At 37.3% G+C, this 20,338-nt stretch overlaps 1 protein-coding gene and 1 non-coding gene across 2 annotated transcripts in view; both read left to right on the top strand.

Moving 5' to 3' along the window:
- ANKRD31 (ankyrin repeat domain 31) overlaps positions 1–20,338 on the top strand; it is a 114,715-nt gene that overhangs the window by 64,410 nt on the left and 29,967 nt on the right. Inside the window, exons 18-20 of the mRNA XM_049769077.1 lie at positions 12,799–12,952; positions 14,442–14,554; positions 19,043–19,130. Of these exons, the coding sequence (XP_049625034.1) occupies positions 12,799–12,952; positions 14,442–14,554; positions 19,043–19,130 (355 nt within the window). The remainder of the gene's footprint in view (positions 1–12,798; positions 12,953–14,441; positions 14,555–19,042; positions 19,131–20,338) is intronic.
- LOC126002174 (U6 spliceosomal RNA) lies at positions 926–1,031 on the top strand. Its single transcript, XR_007492945.1, has one exon. It is a non-coding gene; the product is annotated as a U6 spliceosomal RNA (small nuclear RNA).

The following is a 20,338-nucleotide window of genomic DNA, read 5'->3' as shown; positions in this document are numbered from 1 at the left end:
TTATACAACATTGGAGAAATGTTTGAAGCACCTATGAATTAACTGATAAATTAGAAACAAACACAAAACAGTTAGCTTCAAAAAGAAAAATTATGGGAATTTGGATATGAGTTAATAGAAGTCCTAGGAGAAATTTTTGCTATCTTTCAAAAATTTGGGGGAAAGGTCCTTTTGAGATCCTGGTAGAAAAATTAACTGTGAATTAAAGGGCGTCTTGTGTGCCTTCAGACAATACTACCAGGAAAATATAATGAAAGATAGTTGTATTTAGTCTTTTTTGTTTGTTTGATTTTGTTGCTGTTTTTGGGCCACACCTGGCAGTACTCAGGAGTTACTTTTGGTTCTGCACTCCAAAATCATTTCAGCAGCCTCAGGAGACCATAAAGGATGCCAAGGATCAAGCCCTGTTTGGCCCCGTGCAAAGCAAACTCCATACCCACTGTTCTATCATTCCAGCCCCAATTTAGTCATTTTCATTCTAAAAACTTTATGTATATGTTTGATCTATAATCTAAATGCAGTGTTGTTTTTAAAAAGAGTTAACACAGGGGCCTGAGACCTATTGATCCAGATAAAGTGCTCGAAGATCTTCTTTCACTGGAATCCATGAGTTAAATTGGTAAAATAATGCCCTATATTTATATAAAACTTTCCCTCATTATTAGATGTGCTTAAACTTCTAATATAAGCATATGCTTCATGAGTTTGGAATCTCCATATGTAATTATTAGACAGAGGGCATAAACATGGCATGCTTCCAATACAAATATTGGACATGAAGCTTCTGAGGAGCTTTTCAGAACAGAAACATTCAATGTGTCTATATTTTTAAGTTTTGCTATATTTTTGTTGCTTAGAGAAAAAGCTCTGTGTGTCCTCTTACAAAAAAGTATAAGAAAGCCTTCGCACAGAAATACTGAGATTTGTGCTCTCTTTGGCAGCACATATACTAAAATTGGAACCATACAGAGAATATTAGCATGGCCCTGCACAAGAATGACACGCAAAATTGTGAAGCGTTCCATATTTAAAAAAGAGGAAAAAAGGGGGCTGGAGAGATAGCATGGAGGTAAAGCATTTGCCTTGCATGCAGAAGGTTGGTGGTTTGAATCCTGGCATCACATATGGTCCCCCGAGCCTGCTAGGAGAGATTTCTGAGTGTAGAGCCAGGAGGAACCCCTGAACGCTGCCAGGTATGATCCAAAAATCAAAAAAAAAAAAAAAAAACAAAAAAGGAAAAGAAATACTGAGATTTAAACATTTTTTTTCCTGATCCAGACATTATCCCATCAATAGTGACATGATAATTTTAGCCATGAGGACAATGATATACTAAGCCAGGGGTTCTCAGCTTATTTAAACAGTGAGCCAGTTCACTGTTTCTGAAAAAGTTTGAGAGCTGGCCTATAGTCTTTAAAAAAAAACTATGAACAAATTCCTATACACACTGCACATATCTTATTTTAAAGTAAATAAAACAAGAACAAATGCCGTATTTAAAATGAATAACAAATAAAATGAAACCCACAAACTTAACAGTATTTCAATGGGAACTATGGGCCTGCTTTTGGATATCAAAATATAAGGGAAGAGAATTAGGAAAATACAAAGTAGCAGTGTTAGATTAGAGTGACACCCAGAACCCACAGAGAAAATGGCAATGATGACCTCTTTATATTTCAGTAGACCAGTAAATTCACCAGTCAAAAGACAGTAGTTGGGATAGATCATTGATGACCTCATTATATTTCAGTAGGCCAGTAAATTTACCAGTCAAAAGACAGGAGTGGGGATGAATCAGAAAACTGAATCTAAACTGCCATCTACAGGAAACCCACTTGAGCTCCAGTGATAAACATAGATTCAAAGAATAAAGGATATACACCATGCACAAAGGTAAAATCCAAATGGAGTAAAGACCTTGATATCAGACCCGAAACCATAAGGTATATAGAACAGCATGTAGGTAAAACACTGCATGACATTGAGACTAAAGGCTTCTTCAAGGAGAAAATAGCACTCTCCAAACAAGTGGAAGCAGAGATTAACAAATGGGAATATATTAGGCTGAGAAGCTTCTGCACCTCAAAGGAAATAGTGAATAGGATACAAGAGCCACCCACTGTGTGGGAGAAACTATTCACCCAATACCCATCAGATAATGGGCTAATATCCAAGATATACAAGGCACTGATGGAACTTTACAAGAAAAAATATCTAACCCTATCAAAAAATGGGGAGAAGAAATGAACAGACATTTTGTCAAAGAAGAAATACAAATGGCTAAAAGGCACATGAAAAAATGTTCTACATCATTAATTATCAGGGAGATGAAAATCAAAACAACTATGAAATACCACCTCACACCACAGAGATTGGAACAGTCACAAAGAATGAGAACAAGCAGGGCTGGCAGGGATGTGGGGAGAAAGGAACTCTTATTCACTGCTGGTGGGAATGCCATCTAGTCCAGCCCTTGTGAAAAACAATATGGAGATTCCTCAAAAACCTGGAAATTGAGCTCCCATATGATCAAGCTATACCACTCCTAGGGATATAACCTAGGAACACAAAAACACAATACAAAATGTCTTCCTCACACCTATATTCATCGCAGCTCTATTTACAATAGTCAGATTCTGGAACAATCCAGATGCCCTTCAACAGATGAATGGCTAAAGGAACCGTGGTACATATACACAATGGAACATTATGCAGCCGTCAGGAGAGATGAAGTCATGAAATTTCCCTTTACATGAATGGATATGGAAACTATTATGCTGAGTGAAATAAGACAGAGAGAAATAGATGCAGAATAGTCTCATCTATGGATTTTAAGAAAAATAAAAGACATTATTGTAATAATGCCCAGAGACAATAGAGATGAGGGCTGGAAGGACCAGCTCATGATATGAAGCTCATCACAAAGAGTGCAGTGAGAGAGATAACCACACTAACAACTAACATGATAACTGTTAATGAGTGAGAGAAGTAGAATGCCTTTGTCAAATACAGGCCAGGGGTGGGGAAGGTGGGAAATGGGTGGCACTGGTGATGGGAATATTGCACTGGTGAAGGGGGGTATTCTTTTTATCACTGAAACCCAACTATAATCATGTTTATAATCATGGCACTTAAAGATATTATTTAAGAAAAAAAAGAAATTCTCTCAAGAAAAGGAAAAAGACCTTCAATCCATTTGGATTTTACCTTTGTACATGATGTTAACTGGGGGTCTGTTTATGCTTTTTTGCAAGTAGCTAACCAGTGCTGCCAGCACCACTTGTTAAGGAGGTTTTCCCTGCTCCACTTAGGATTTCTTGCTCCTTTGTCAAAAATTAGGTGATTGTATGTCTGGGGAACATTTTCTGAGCATTCAAGCCTATTCCACTGATCTGAGGGTCTGTCTTTATTCCAATACCATGCTGTTTTGATAACTATCGCTTTGTAGTACAGTTTAAAGTTGGGGAAAGTAATTCCTCCCATATTCTTTTTCCCAATGATTGCTTTAGCTATTCGAGGGTGTTTATTGTTTTAGATGAACTTTATAAGTGTTTTATCCACTTCTTTGAAGAATGTCATGGGTATCTTTAGAGGGATCACATTAAATCTGTACAATGCTTTGGGAAGTATTGCCATTTTAATGATGTTAATCCTGCTAATCCATGAGCAGGGTATGTGTTTCCATTTCTCTGTGTCCTCTCTTATTTCTTGGAGCAGGACTTTATAGTTTTCTTTGTATAGGTCCTTCACGTCTTTGGTCAAGTTGACTCCAAGATATTTGAGTTTGTGTGGCACTAATGTGAATGGGATTGCCTTCTTGATGTCCATCTCTTCCCTATCATTATTGGTGTATAAAAAGGCCTGATACCATAAGGTATATAGAACAACACGTAGGTAAAACACTCCATGACATTTAAACTAAAGGCTTCTTCAAGGAGGAAACTGCACTTTCCAAACAAGTGGAAGCAGAGATAAACAGATGGGAATACATTAAGCTGAGAAGCTTCTGCACCTCAAAAGAAATAGTGCCCAGAATACAAGAGCCACCCACCGTGTGGGAGAAACTATTCACCCAATACCCATTAGATAAGGGGCTAATATCCAAAATATACAGGGCACTGACAGAACTTTACAAGAAAAAAAATCTAATCCCATCAAAAAATGGGAAGAAGAAATGAATAGACACTTTGATAAAAAAGAAATACAAATGGCCAAAAGGCAATGAAAAAATGCTCCTCATCACTGACCATCAGGGAGATGCAAATCAAAACAATAATGAGATACCATCTCACACCACAGAGATTGGCACACATCACAAAGAATGAGAACAATCAGTGCTGGCAGGGATGTGGAGAGAAAGGAACTTTTATCCACTGCTGGTGGGAATGCCGTCTAGTCTAACGTCTACGGAAACTGATATGGAGATTCCTCCAAAAATTGGAAATTGAGCTCCCATTCGACCTATTCCACTCCTAGGGACACAAGAATACAGTACAAAAACCCCTTCCTCACACCTATATTTATTGCAGCACTATTCACAATAGCCATGCTCTGGAAACAACCAAGATGCCCTTCAACAGATGAATGGCTTAAGAAACTGTGGTACATATACACAATGGAATATTATGCAGCCGTCAGGGGAGATGAAGTCATAAAATTTTCCTATACATGGATGTACATGGAGTCTATCATGCTGAGTGAAATAAGTCGGAGAGAGAGACACACACAGAATAGTCTCACTCATCTATGAGTTTTAAGAAAAATAAAAGTCATTTTTGCAACAATCCTCAGAGACAGTGAGAGGAGGGCTGGAAATTCCATCTCACTTCATGAAGCTCACCACAAAGAGGGGTGAGTGCAGTTATAGAAATAACTACGCTGAGAACTACCATAGTCATGTGAATGAATGAGGGAACTGGAAAGCCTGTCTAGAGTACAGGAGGGGGTGGGGTGGGATAGAGGGAGATTTGGGACATTGGTGTTGGGAATGTTGCACTGGTGAAGGGGGGGAGTGTTCTTTACATGACTGAAGCCTAACACAATCATATTTGTAATCAAGATGTTTAAAGAAAAAAAGTTTTTTTTTTTAAAAACGGAAAAAGAAAAAAAAAAAGGAAAAAGACTAAAACAATCATGCAGGCACATGGTAGCTTTAACAAGACAGGGACTGTTATATCAGTTAACATAGAGTTCTAACAAAAAACTTCATCAAGAGACAAGGAGGAATTTATGTCCTTAGATTAGGACATTGATCCATCTGCAGTTTTTTCTAATTAACAGATATGCACCTAATGAAGGAGCATCAAAATATACAAAGCAACTAACTATAAATTAGCCTGGGAAAAGACCATAAACAGGAAGAACAACAAGATCATCCAGCCAGAAAGTCAGCAAAGAAAGAACACCCTGAAATAAGAAGTTGGATCAGATGGACTTAATAGATATTTTTAGCATTCTCTACTTCCAGAAAACTGAAAACACATTCTTCTCAAGCACACATGGAACATTCTCAAGGATAGACCATATTTTGGGCACAAAACCAAGTTAACTCAAAATGTAGTAAAAATCTAGATGTTCGACCTTGAACCACAAAACCACAAAAGCATGAAAAAATATATAGAAAACACTTGATGGTCATTGTTTGCTTTTTTTTTTTTTTTTACCGACCCTCCTCCCCGACACTTCCGCCCATTGTTTGCTTTTTAAATTTGGTTTTGAGGCCACACCTGGTAATGCTTAGGATTTGCTCCTGAGTCTGCATTCAGGAATCGCTCCTGGTGGTGCTCAGAGATCAATACGGGATGTTTGGAATCAAACCCAGATCAGCCACTTGTAAGACAAGCACTCTGTCCACTATATTATACTTCTACCTGATAATTGATTTTTATGTTGTCTTCAGAGATTGACTCTCAGTGGCAAGTGAGATGCAAACAAATGAAATGATCTCAAACTGAAAAGGCAAATAAACTATTAATAAAGCAAAAAGATATCATACAGAACAAGAGAAAATAATTCTTACAGCATATATCTGACAGAAGGCTAATATGTATGATACAGAAGAAATTCAGAACAACAGGGACTTGTAATGAGATAGCAATGAGCACTTGCCTCGTAATGTAAGGGCACCCCTGGGTGCAATCCTCAGCACTGGAAAAAAAAATAAAGCAAACCCTGAAGTCTAAGGAGAGTGTTCACCAAAGGAGACATACAGATGGTTTACCATCACATGGAAAAAATGCTAATTTTCTCAAAAAAGTGCAAATTAAAACAGTTAATGGTGAGGAGAAAGTATAGCAGTTAGGATGCATGAGTCTAGTTCTTTCCTAGCACTAACTACACGGTCCCTGATCATCTCTGAAATTCCCAAGCACCCCTGGGGTGACCTCGATAATCCCTGGCACTGCAGGGCCCAAGCAGTTTCACATCCTCATCCTCTTTGAACTACTAGGTTGGTTGACCAAGGTGAGATTCCTCAGTCTCCTTAGCAATGCTTGTTAGCACCTCCCACCAATCCAATAATAAAACAACAATGAGATACCACTATATTCCTGTGAGATTAATCTATTTCAAAAAAGGACAGAGACAAGTACTAGCAGGGTGCATAGAAGGAAACCCTCCTCTGCCACTGATCCAGCAGTTCCTCTCCTAGGTATGTGAAGAATAAAACATTTAAATAGAAAATAATATAAGCACACCTAAGTACATACTGCATATTTACAGTAGCCCAGAATATGAAAATCCAGGGATGTGACTTAAAGTGGTAGAACACATTACACTGTGAGGCCCTGAGTACCACATGACTCCCTGAATACTTGGAAATGTATGTAAAAGGTACAATAACAAACGTGTGTATATGTATCTATTTGTATACTCACAGATACGGGAATAATCCAAAATCGTTATGACAGGTTATCTGTATATACAGTGAAATATTATTCAGCTATTAAAATAAAGAATAGACCATGTTTTACCAGCACCTGGAATGGAACTTGAAATAATATTGCAAAATGAATGAAACCAGAGGATGAAGACAAATAGAAGATGATGTCGGTTATATAGGATCTAAGAAAGAACAACACAGAAAGGGACAGAACTTGGACTTTGAGTGACTATTAATCAAATACCCCAATATATAGTAAATAACAGGCAATATAAGATTTTCGAATGAAGTTAAAGGCCAGAGCATAGTCCAGCAGGTAGGGTATTTGACTTGCATGCAGCCAACTTGGCATCCATTATGGTCCTCCAAGCACCACCAGGAGGAATTCCTGAGTTCTGATTCAGGAGTAAACCCCGAACATCACCAGGAATGGTCCAAAAGCCTCCCCCAAAACCTCCAAATAAAAGTTTATTATAAATCCAGTTTCTGTGACCAGACCCCATTTTTAACATAATTTTTATTTTAATTGTAGTGGCTTACATATCGTTCACAGTAATATTCCAGGTACATATTTACATTGAATCAGGGGAATTTCCACCACTGAATTGTCCTCCCACAACCACTCCCATCCTGCCTCCCATATCCTCCACTCTTCCCCCCAGAGGCTGCTAGAATGCGTAGTCCCCTCTGTGTCTAGTTAATTACTTAGTAGGCTTATAACTGTTTGGTCTTGGTGCCTCCATTATTGCCCCCTCTAGTTGGGAGGTGGAACTAGAAAGATCAAGTTATGTGGATTTGTTTGAGGAAGAGAAAGATAATATAATGGGATAAAAATCAACTATGCCGACTATGAGCAGAGTCATTCTAGAGGCTCTCATCCTTGGTTTGAGGGACGATGGGGAAAAGAAGGTGGTGAAACACCACAGCAGTTCAAAAAGAGGAATCAAATAAAATATTCAGTGAGCACTGCAGCCATAAAAATACGCACCACATAGTTGCTATGGTCTTGAGATAGGAAATATGACAAGGCACAAGAAGGAAGAAGAGAAAAGAAGAAAGAAAAAGTAAATATATAATTAAAAATGGACAACTACTTCAATATTTACCCCAAAACAAAGAATTCGATCAAAACTAGATAAAAAAATAATAAAAAATTAAAAAAAAAAAGGATTATTTAGTGTTTTTTGTCTCTCCCCACTCCCTGCATAGGCACAGTAAATGTTGGGGTCATCCGAAACGGGAATTCCCTTGGCCTAAGAGATACAGGGTTTCCCTACCCTTGGAATATATTGTCATGGGATTATCTATAGACTCCTTTCACGTTCATTTACTCTCCCCTTGGTGTTTTTGTGCCGTATGGGAGACTTCTGCTCTGATCTGGATGATAAAGACAGACCTCTAAATCTAGGGGTCTCAGTCTGTGCACAGGTCAAGGAGTGGAACTTATGATGATGACTTTCTTTGTGATTTTAGAAGTACTGTTTCCTCGATGTCATTTTAATCTGTCTTCTGTGGTTAGTAGTCTTGGCCCTTGCGCTGAAGCTCGGATGGAGTCTGGGATATCGTCTTTCATTATGATTCCAGAAGACCCGTTCAGTTGCAATTGCCTCAGTCAGGATTCTGGCATTGGAGGTCATATTTGTTATCCAGGACGTAGACCAGACCCTAGACTAGGGCTTTCTTGTTGGTCCCAGAATACATACTGCCCGGTCATGGTTCTATCAGCCAGTCATCAGTAGATCACGTTCTTGGCTTTTGCACAGCCCATAGTGTGGTAAGTCTTCCAATTTTGTTTTATCATTAGTTGGTAAGGTAGGATAACCTGTTCTTATGTCCATTTGTTCCCAATTTCCTCGTTGTCGGGATCTCATATTAGAACTGGCACATGTTGGAGATCGAGTAGTATTCAGGATGTCCCAGGTGGTCTTTGGTTCCTGTAGCTGTTGTGAAGAACTGTGTTGATTCTGTCTGGGGTTCAGGATTGAAGTCTGGATGGTTGGTGTATAATCTCCTGGCGTCTAAGATGGGTCTACATGACATATTTTCAAGGTGGGAGATTCCCCTGTATTGTAAATAAGTATGAGTTCTTATCTCTAGTAGATAAGAGCTTGTTTATATTCGTGGGATTTCCCCTTTTTTAGTGTGCCTTTGCAGGAAGAAATGGTGCTTCATTATATTGCCGGTGCATTTGGGGGTGAAAAGAACAGAGAAACAAGTCACACACCCAAAAAACATAAAAATAGAAATAAAAAATATATATTTGCTCACATATGTATAGTGAAAAATGATTGTAAGTAAAATAAAATAAAAAATAAAGAGCTAGTGTTACACAGGTCTTTTTTTTTAATTTTTATTTTTAATTATGAGAACAAGGGTGCAAAGAAAGAGGACAAGGTAAAGTTACAGTGGAAGGACAATCACCCATAACATAATTCTCAGAAGTCCCCTTGCTGATATCTTAACTTTGAAATTTCAGCCAAAGAACATTAAGATAAATAAGACAGAATCCATGTACAATTACTTTGTCCCTCAAGTCCCCAGATTGTAACACATTATAATATTTCTTAACAGTACACAAGGCAATCTAAAGCCATAAAACTTACATAACTCCTTAAACATTACAGGCATAGTATTTTCTTACATTTCCATATACATGCGTATTAGCAGGTCTTATACTTATGATGGAAGTATATGTTTCCCCATTGCCTTTTGAGATTTTCTTGTGGGGTGTGGGTTCCCAGGCACCTTTTCATCGCACACCCTGCCCTTCCTGAGATTGGTAAAAGATTTGAGGGGTGGTCTTGTGTAAAGTTCTTGCAATGGGAGTTCTTTTAGGGCTAAGTCTGGTATCCAGCAACAGTCCATATACAGTCCACAACAGTTAGGATAAATTGGTAGGAGAGTCACACAGCATGAGTCAGTACGGGTGTTGGTTGTCTTTTCCTGCCGGGGAAGAGGTGTGGGTTTGAGTGGATGTCCTTTCGCTCAGATGCTGGGTACTGGTTCATTGGGGTAGGAGGTCAGTCTTGATGCCTAATAGATTAAGAACTGAGGGTGAAGAGTTTTAATAAATTGGAAAATCTGGATGGGATTGAGGGATGAAGGGGTAGTGGGATTCCTGGAAGGGGTATAGGGGAGAGTATTTGGAAGGGGCAGAAAGGAAGAAAGGGGAAAATAAGATTAAATAGGGAATAAAAAATAAAAGGAAGAGAGTAGTGAGAAGAGAGGTGAAAAGAGCGGGTGCATGTCATTTTGCTTGAATATGTACGATGAGTGGGCCCCTTAGTATAAGTCTGCAGGTCACCGTTGCTGCTTTGGTGGTCTGGCTGGTCACATGCTTCAGGTCCTAAAAGAAGGTATGCCCTAGAGATAAAGGGTGTGTTAAAAAGTTTTGTCCGGGGGCTGGGCGGTGGCGCTAAGGTAAGGTGCCTGCCTTGCCTGCGCTAGCCTTGGACGGACCGCGGTTCGATCCCCCGGTGTCCCATATGGTCCCCCAAGCCAGGAGCAACTTCTGAGCACATAGCCAGGAGTAACCCCTGAGCGTTACCGGGTGTGGCCCAAAAAACAAAAAAAAAAAAAAAAGTTTTGTCCGGACAATTTTGTAACGCAACCTGGGTATGGTATCTTGTGTGGCTTAGCTCTGAGATGCCATCTTAGGTTGTCCATCCTTTGTATCCAAGAACACCTGTGAACAGAAAAGCTGAGAGGTTATTTTGAATATATTAAGCTTAAGGCATTAATACCTATTATTTTGAAATACTTCAGTTGTAGTCAGTGATTTCCCGTGGTATTCTTTACCTCTAATCTTGTATAAGATCCCTAAGAGGTTATTATGAGCCTTTGCAGTATCAGGCTGATTACATACCTGTTCACTCTACGCTGCTGTTTCTGCAGATGTTGGTTTCTTTATGGTTTAATGTATGGTCAAGAGTTTATGATGTTCCTCTTTCATGTGTTCTGGGCACTTTTGCCCAGTATACGTGTAGTATTTCAGTGTTCGGAGTTTCTACCCTGTTAAGTCCTGTTATTTGATCTTTGAATATTAGTTGTATATATGGTGTAGTTTCTAGTTGATTCAGAATAGTGCTATCATTCTGTGTTTATCTTTCATCTTCTGACTTACTTCGTTTAACATAATATGTTCAAGGTCGATCCATGTTGCTGCAAAGTCTGATTGAATCATTTCTTACTGCCATGTAGTATTCCATTGTGTATAGATACCACATCTTAATGATCCACTCATCTATTGTTGGGCATCGAGGTTGGTTCCAGGACTTGGCTATTATACTGAGTGCTGCGATAAATAGTGGGGTGCACACATATTTGGGGATGAATGTCCTTCCAGCTTGGGAGTAGATACCCAGGAGAGCAATTGCTGGGTCAAATGGCAGCTCAATTCTGAGTTCCTTGAGCACTCTCCAGACTGTTCTTCATAGGGGTTGGACTAGGGGGCATTCCCACCAGCAGTGGATGAGAGTGCCTTTCATACCACCAGACCCCATTTTTTTTAATGGGTTTGGTTATTCCCGACATGCTCAGGAAAAGCCTGTTTTTAACACAAAAGCCAAACAGTCATTATTCATAGAATAAGAAAATTTTAAGAATTTTTCAGTCATAAATAACTCTAACTTTGTAATTGTTATTAGTTTGGGGGCCATACCTTTCATGTTTAGGAGTGATTCCTGGTTCTGTACTCAGAAATTATTCCTGGCAGGCTCAGGTGACCATATGCTGGGGATTGAACCTGGGTCAGTCACATGCAAAGCAAACTCTGCACCCGCTGTGTGTCCTCACTCTGGCCTCATAACTTTGTAATTCTTAAAAATAAACTTTTAGGAATCACTTAAACTTCCCTTTCCATAAACTTTATATTTTTTCCTCTTACATTATTAGAAATATGGCCTAAGAATAGATGACTTTCAAGTTTTCTTTTGTCTTTTATATTTTGGGAATGTTGGGGCCAGAGAGAGAGTATGGAGGTAAGGCGTTGCCTTGCATGCAGAAGGTCAGTGATTCGAATCCCAGCATCCCATATGGTCCCCCAAGCCTGCCAGGAGCGATTTCTGAGCTTAGAACGATGAGTAACCCCTGAGTGCTGCTGGGTGTGACCTAAGCAGCTGAGTATGAAATGTTATCACTACCCATTGAACTGTCTCATGTAATTTCCATAGACATTATTATATAGATATTGGGTTCCCAGGCTTCCACGAGAAATCTTCTGAACTACTAATATACCTAAATTATAGCCCAAATACAACTGTATTCAATTGTGTCTGATGATTGTCATTTAGTTATGAAATTATTGTTATTTTCTTCTTAACATTAATGTCTAGTATCTTTGGAGTAGACTAAAGACTGTTAAAGAGATAGACTAAATCCTGCATATAAGTCATACCTGTTTATTTTAATGAACAGGGGCCATACCTAGTTATTTCATGTCTTTGTATCTAGTCTGTGAGGACAAATTAGGCCTAATCAGTGGTTCAGTTTACAGCTGTTACATCAAATTTAATAAAGGTTTTCTTAGTCAGACTTTCTTTGAAAACTATTTTTGGAGTAACTTTTGATTATTGGTAGTTAGTTGTTCTTGTAACGAAAGCAGAATTTTTATCATCCTAATTGTCTACAGAGCAGATACTTTTTGAAACCAGAGCACCAGCATAGTGGTTGCCTTGCACGCCTCAACTCGGGTTCCATCCTAAGCATCCCATCTGGTCTCCCAAGACCCTCCAGGAGTGATTTCTGAGTGCACATCCAGGAGTAACCACAGAGCACAGATGGGTGTGACCCAAAATCTAAAAAAAAAAAAAGTAGATACTTTGGGGCCTGGGATATAACTCAGCAGTAATACTTCCCTGGCATGTGTGATCCTTGGTACCAGTAATAATAGTAATTATTTTGTAAAATACCTTTAGGCAGCTGATATTCTACTGAAACACAGAACAAATAATAAAAAACGTAAGGCTGCTTTGGATGAAACAGGTGATAAGACAATGAAAGAACCACGAAAATCTTATGGTGCTATTGAGACTGATGACAGAGATGAAAGTAATTCTGTGGACACTGGTATGTATGCCAGTATTGATACCTATTATAAATAGGTATATCCTTCTGCTCAGAAAAACTAAATATCTATATTTATGATGTAAGTAATTTTATAACTGGATAGATACTTTAAGTTTATTAAACTTTTCAAAAGCGTTTATTTTTATATATTAGCATTTCCAAGCTTTGTGTGATTTATAAATTTTATAATCTTGTTGAATTGTAACTACATAATGGAATTAATCTCAATTATTTAATAAACAAACTTTAATTTTCCTAACATTGGGACTTAGATAAATGTGTATTAAACTTATACAGATTAGTTGTCCTGGGACCGGAAAGGAAAACATTACTTTAATATCTCTACAACTAAGATTTTAGTAATGATTAAGCAAAATCAGAATTGATGCCAACTTTTAAAGACTCTAATATTCTAATATTTGTTAACAAAGTATATGAATAATATATGTAAATATAGTGAAAGGATATTTAGAGAATATACAGCTAAACTATACTAGCTAATTTTCACATTTAGATAAATTTTATATTGCATTAAATAATTAGAAAACAACACCAACATGGCAGAAGGGGCTCCTTTCTCTGTCCCAAAAGATTAATGAATAACTTGAAGAAATGGGGCCGGAGTGATAGCACAGGTGTAAGGCATTTGCCTTGCACGCAGCCAACCCAGGATGGACCCATGTTTGATCTCCGGTATCCCACATGGTCCCGTGAACCTACCAGGAGCGATTTCTGAGCACAGAGCCAGGAGTAACCCTTGAGTGCAGCCTGGTGTGGCCTGTCACCTCCAAAAGAAAAAAAAAAAAAAAAAAAAGAATATCCTGAAGAAGCCTTCCTCTAAATAATAAAATAAAACAAATTACCTGCGCCAGAGAGAGTAAAGGTATTAAAGTGCTTGCCTTGCATGTTGCCAACCCCAATTTGATCCCTGGTACAGCAGGGGGTAAAAATGAGCAAAGTTTTTTTAAAAGATTAATAAATATATCTACAAAATTTTTAATGTTTTAGACAATGAGAAAAATACAAATACAGTCACAAGAGAGGTATTGTTAGATACTCCACACATAAAAAGGATGAAAGTATGATGAAAAATTACATGGCAAAAAAAAGAATGAGAATAATCTCAGTAGGATTATAGAGAGAACTTTGCAGACAGAGTGAATTATTTCCAATCTGTTTTCAATACTAGCAGTGTGACATTAGACCATTTTTTTAAATCTTTTGAAGCTTCATTTCCTTTTCTGTAAATGAATATAAATTGTTGCACAGGGTTCATGTGATGAATAAGATGACCCAGGGATAAGAGTTTGATTCTTGGAATGTTGTGAGAAATCAGTAAATGTTAACTATAATCAATTGATAGTAAAACTGAGGTGTTGACAAATTGGTATTTTATAATTGTAGACTATTTCTATTCCTTTCACCATTACAATTGATATAAACTAAGTTGTTATACATTTTAATTATGTTTTTAATTTTATTTTCAAACTTCAAATTCCTTTAGTTCGGACAAAAAGACATAAGCAGTATTTTTGTGATGACCACAAGACTATTGATCCACCCTTTCTAACACACCAAGGACAGACAGAAGAAATCCATCCTGTGGTGAGTGAAGTTAAAATTTTTCCATTCTTCAGCTTAGTTAATATTATTCTGAGGCCTAGCCAATTGCTTATTGGTAGATTGCTCTTAATTTTAAGCATTTGGAGATCTACAAAGTGAAAAACTGTTGACCCATACACTGTGTTTAATTTCCATTACTGTTTTTTGCTAGTAAGTCCATGTTATTTTTCCTAACTTTTAAAAAGTGGTTTAATAATATATCTCAAGGTGCCTGCTTCACATATGAAATTCTGAGTTTGAATCCCAATATCCAAATAATAACAATAACAATAATGATAATAATAAAACAATAACATTTTAATGTTGCCTTATAGAATTCAATAAGATCAAAGTGATATCTTTTTAAATATTTTGGATTTATAATCTTTATTATAATCTCATTTTATGGAAGATGATTTACTCTAAGAAAAGATTGTTTACTCTGAAAATATTTTATTATGAGCTTGTGTTTTTGAACCACACCAGCAGCTCTTAGAGCTTACTCCTATCTCTGTGCTCAGGGATCACTCCTGGTGATGCTTGGGGGGAGGGGGCAATGAACAATAGGTGGTACCAGGGATTGAACCCTGGTCTATTGCGTATAGCAAATATTTATATCCTTGCCTCTGCACTATCACTCGGGCCCAACTCTGGGAATTTTGCTGTGCCTTGATTTTGTATTTAGTATTTTCCTCTGCTGGATCCCTAGAGGTTTTTAAGTTTCAATGCTGATTTCCTGTTTTATATTTTTATTTAAAAATTTTTTTTGAATCATTGTGAGATACAGTTACAAAGTTGTTCATGACTGAGTTTCAATTGTACAATGTCTAACACCCATCCCTTCACTGGTGCACATTTCCCTCCAGCAGTGTCCCAGTTTGCTTCCTCCCCTCCTGCCTGCCTGCTTGCCTTTGGGGCAGATATTTTTTTACTCCCCTTTCTGCTGCTCTAGCTCTCTGCCTCTCTCTGCCTCACTATCCCTCTCTCTTCCCTCCTCCTTTTCGCTCTTCCCTTTGTTCCCTTTTTATAAACTGGTTTGCAATGTGGTTACTGAAGGGGGTATCATGGACATAACGTTACCTCCTTTCAGTACCCAGTTCTTGTCTGATTTCTTTTCAGTTTAAATTCCCAAAGCATACAAATAGTGAACATTTAATTATTTATGTACATGTGTGCGACTTTGGTATGGCTTTATAATTTTCTAACCAAAACTTTGGGTAGATGACAAATAGAGTTTTCATAGTAACTTACAAAGCACCCACTTCTTTGTGCAGGACTCCATTCTTTGTTATTTTGTTTTTGTATGTTTGTTTTTTACTGGGTACCACAGAATTATATCCCTGTATCTACTTTTCTGTGTGGACATTAAATATCTAGCTTTTGTTTGTCCCAAATCCTCAATAAGCCTCTGAGAGCTTCATTTTGAAAACCAGTAAATTGTGGGCAGGAACAATAGCACAGCAGTAGGGTGTTTGCCTTACATATGGTCTATCCAGGTTCAGTCATTCCATATGGCTCCTTCTAATTGGTTGGTTGGTTTATATATATATATATATTTTTTAGAAAAGGTTTATTGGGGCTGGAGAGATAGCAGAGTGGTAAGGCGTTTGCCTTAGGTGCAGAAGGATGGTGGTTCAAATCCCAGCATCCCATATGGTCCCCCGAGCCTGCCAGGAGCTATTTCTGAGCATGGAGCCAGGAGTAACCCCTGAGCACTGCGGTATGACCCAAAAACCAAAAGAAAAAAAAAAAGAAAAGGTTTATTGTTCAAATGTTTCTAATGGGTTTTTGCAGGAAGAGAAGGGTGACAAATTGAGCCCAGCATCTCATAAATTCAAGGCATGCATTCTCTCATTGAATTTCAAATGTTTTTCAGTAATAAAGTATATAGATAGAGCTAACAGAAGGAGAAAGGATGAAATAGGAAAACCAACTTTTTGAAAAGGAAAACTCAAGAGAAATGAGGACTTAAACATAATTAAATTTTGTTTTTGCTAGATGTAAATTGCTTTTGACTGTTGTAAATTTTAAATCAAATGGATGAGGGATGATTCTGTGACCAGATACAAAGGAAATAAGATGGTTTCAGTTTGGTGCTGCCTATAACTCATACAAAGGAGACCTTGGAGACAATCTTCCTAGTGGCCAGGTAGATATATTACTATAGAAGTAGCAGCAATACTGATATTGGCATTCACTAAATACTTAGATGGTATTCTCTGCCCTCTCAGAGTTCCCTTGTTTGTGGCTTATTATTATTGTTACTACTACTACAACTACTACTACTACTACTACTACTACTACTACTACTACTACTACAACTACTACTACTACAACTACTACTACTACTACTACTACTACTATCACCACCACCACCACTGCCACCACCTTCAGGACCAGGGTGTAGTACTTTCTCCCTGTATGCGTTAAATCCTAGGTTTGGATTCTCAGCACTCACCCACCACCCAAAAAGAGAAAGAAAGAAAGAAAGAAAAAGAAAAATCTAAAAATTTGTCATTATTGTCTTAGTTACATTAAGAGAGGCTTAAAAAATTCTTAATCCCAATTTAGAGATCACATAACACTACATAATAACACTATGCTATATCATAAAATAAAATTGCAAACAAGCTGTCAGAGGCAAAATAAGCTAACTGTTCCAGAGATATTCTAGGTTATGTCTTTTGCCAACAGGCTGTCATGAAGTACTTTTGCTGTACCTTATGCTGGTGACTTGTTGGTGGAATGTGGAACTGGTATGAAATGAAAGGTGTATTTCATGGTATCTGAGACCAGGGACTAGCTATATTGACATGAACAAAAGGGACTGTTATTACCAAGAAAGGTTTTCTTTTCTTTAATCTGGAGATAGATGCCGAGCCAGGGCACAAATTCTGACCTTAGTTTGATTTATTAACCATTGTCATTCACCCTAAAAAAATTAATTTCACTTGTTTGGCATATTGATATTTTATAGTAGTTTCACTTTGATGTATAAGGTAAAAGAAGTAGTGATGTTGCTTTTCCACAAATAGGATGGGTTTATTGTATGTGTTTCCATATTTCAGATAAAACATAGTTTAAAAGTTTAAACATAGTTTAAAATCTGCACTTTTTTTGTTTTTAAGCAACACACAGTACTGGGGGGTGACTCCTGGCTATGTACTCAGAAATTATTCCTGGCAGGTTCAAGGGGACTGTATGGGATTCCAGGGATTGGACCTGGGTTGGCCGCAAACAAAGCAAATGCTCTACTGCTGTGCTATTACCCTGGCTGCACAAACCTACACATTAAAAAACTTAATATGTATTGGGACTATATATATAGTATAGATAATGAATTATAGTATATAATAGTATAGTATATATATTATATATATAATAATAGTATAGATAATGAATCAATCCATCTGTTAACATTTATTGCTAACCAGCGATTATTGGGCCACACCCAGAAGTACTTTTGGCTCTGTGTTCAGGATTCACTCCTGATTGTACTCAAGGGAACATATTCATTGTTGAAATTGAAATGGGTTCAGTTGCATACAAGCAACTGCTCTTTATTAAGCAATAATTATATCCAGCAGTATAGAAACTATGTACATAGATAAAAGCCATGATTCTACCACATAATTATTTTGAATTATGATATGAGACATTTTATCTTAATACTAAATTGAGTATTAAGACATTTAACAAATTAAGTATTAATCTGTATTGATTGTTGATAATATCTCAGTATGATCAAGTAATTCTGAGAGTATAATATCAATCTGGATTTGATTAATAAAGGTTTGTATAATAATTAGGAATATTTGTAGAGCCTTATTCTGTGCTATATTGTCATAAGCATTTTACATATTACTGGTGTCAGGCAAGAAGAGAAGAAGTAACTTGCTAGAGTTGTCCAGCTTTGGTGCGGTAGAGGTAGGTTCACATTCAGGCTGTTTGATTTTATACTAGAATTCCACAAAGTATGAACCTGTGCAGAATTAATTGAACACATTCCAGGCAGAAAACTTATTATTGACAAAGATATAAAAGAGGCAGTCTTATTTCCCTTTGGTGAGTTTGAAAGAGTGATGTTTTCATATATAAAATTATACAATTAGTTTAATAGTTTGCAACTATATTCACATAGGCATAAAGTTACTAAATATAATGTGTGTGATCTCTAAATGTTATGTCTAAGGTTTTGTTACATGTATCAGTAACAGAAATCAGTGAGAAATTATTTATATGGTAAATATAGTTATTTACATGGTAACTATTCTTACTTCATATTTTCCAGCAGTAGATCTACTACATAAATCAATACATATTTATTTTTAAATATGCAACGTTTATCTCATTATAGTTAAATGAGGCATGTATGAAATTTTGCATAAAGGGAAATTAACATTTTTAGAAATATTTTCTTTTACTATACAGTGTGTCATAGAAACATCTAACCTCTTATAATAAAGTTTGAAAATATTTTTTACCTGATAGCATCATACAATCAGTGCTGTCCTACAAGATATAGAAGAAAAGCAAGAAAATTTATTAAAGTTTGAAATAAAAACCCCTGAAGATGCAGGTAATTGGACTTTGTAGTAAAATTTTATTTCAGACATCCAAGGTCATTGTTAATTTATTTTCCTCTTAAAGTACTTGTTTATTTCAAAGCCCACAAAGGTTATACAGGTTTTCTATTCTCTCTTTTTCTTTTTTGGGGGCCGGGGAGGAGGCTCCCACAGTGTGAAGGAAGCCACTACTAGTGATGCTTATTGAAATGTAAGTACCTAGGGTATGGTGCTGATTGAACTTTGCAGTGCTGAGGACCACTAGGACTAACTTGAGAGGCTCAGGAACCTGAAGAACTACATCTGGCAGTGCTCAGTGGGTCATATATATCAACTGTCAAACTGGGGATCTTGTATGCTCCTTAAACCCTCCCCCAAGCCCTTTATCTTTTTTTTTTTACTTCTTTTTGTTTAAACAGCATGGTTACAAGGTTTTTGCCTACAAAGTTGTTCATGATTGAGCTACAGTGATACAATGTACAACAACCTTCACCAGTATATATTTCCTGCCACCAATGTCCCCAATTTTTCTCTCATTCTCCCTGATACCATTTTCTCTCCCACCTACTTCTGGGACAGGCATTTTACTTCACTCACTCTCTTTTTACTCTTTTATTTTTTGAAGTTATGGACTGCACTGCTGTTAATGAAAAGATGCCATGCATGTCATTTTAGCTCCTTTCAGCACCCAGTTTTGTCTAGAGAGATAAGTTTCAACTGTTAAGAGTGGGCACTTTTCATAGTTGGCACTTCTCTACTGTAACTGTACTCGCCACTCTTTGTGGCAAGTACATGAACTGGTCCTACCATGAACTGGTCCTCCTAATCCTTATCTCTATTATCCTCAGACATCATCTCCAGTCTTTTATTTTCCTTATATCTGAGGGATCACAGATGAGTAAGAGATTATTCTATATTTATCCCTCTCTTTCTAACTCATTACACTCAACATAATAAGCTCCATGTCCATCCATATATAAGCAAATTTCATTATTTTATTTGTTTTATTTTTGTTTTGGGGTCACATCAGGCAGTGCTCACGGATTACTCCTGGCTCTACGCTCAGAAATCACTCCTGGCAGGCTTGGGGGACCATATGGGATGCCGGGATTCTAACTGCCGTCCTTCCACATGCAAGGCAAATGCCCTACCCCCATGCTATCTCTCCGGCCCCCACTTTATTTTTTTCTAACAGCCGCATAGTTTTCCATTGTGTAGATGT

This window comes from Suncus etruscus, chromosome 2 (assembly GCF_024139225.1).
Source record: "Suncus etruscus isolate mSunEtr1 chromosome 2, mSunEtr1.pri.cur, whole genome shotgun sequence".
NCBI classification, from domain to species: domain Eukaryota; kingdom Metazoa; phylum Chordata; class Mammalia; order Eulipotyphla; family Soricidae; genus Suncus; species Suncus etruscus.
Note: the sequence above shows the minus strand (reverse complement) of the source record. Positions and strands in the feature narration are given on the sequence as shown.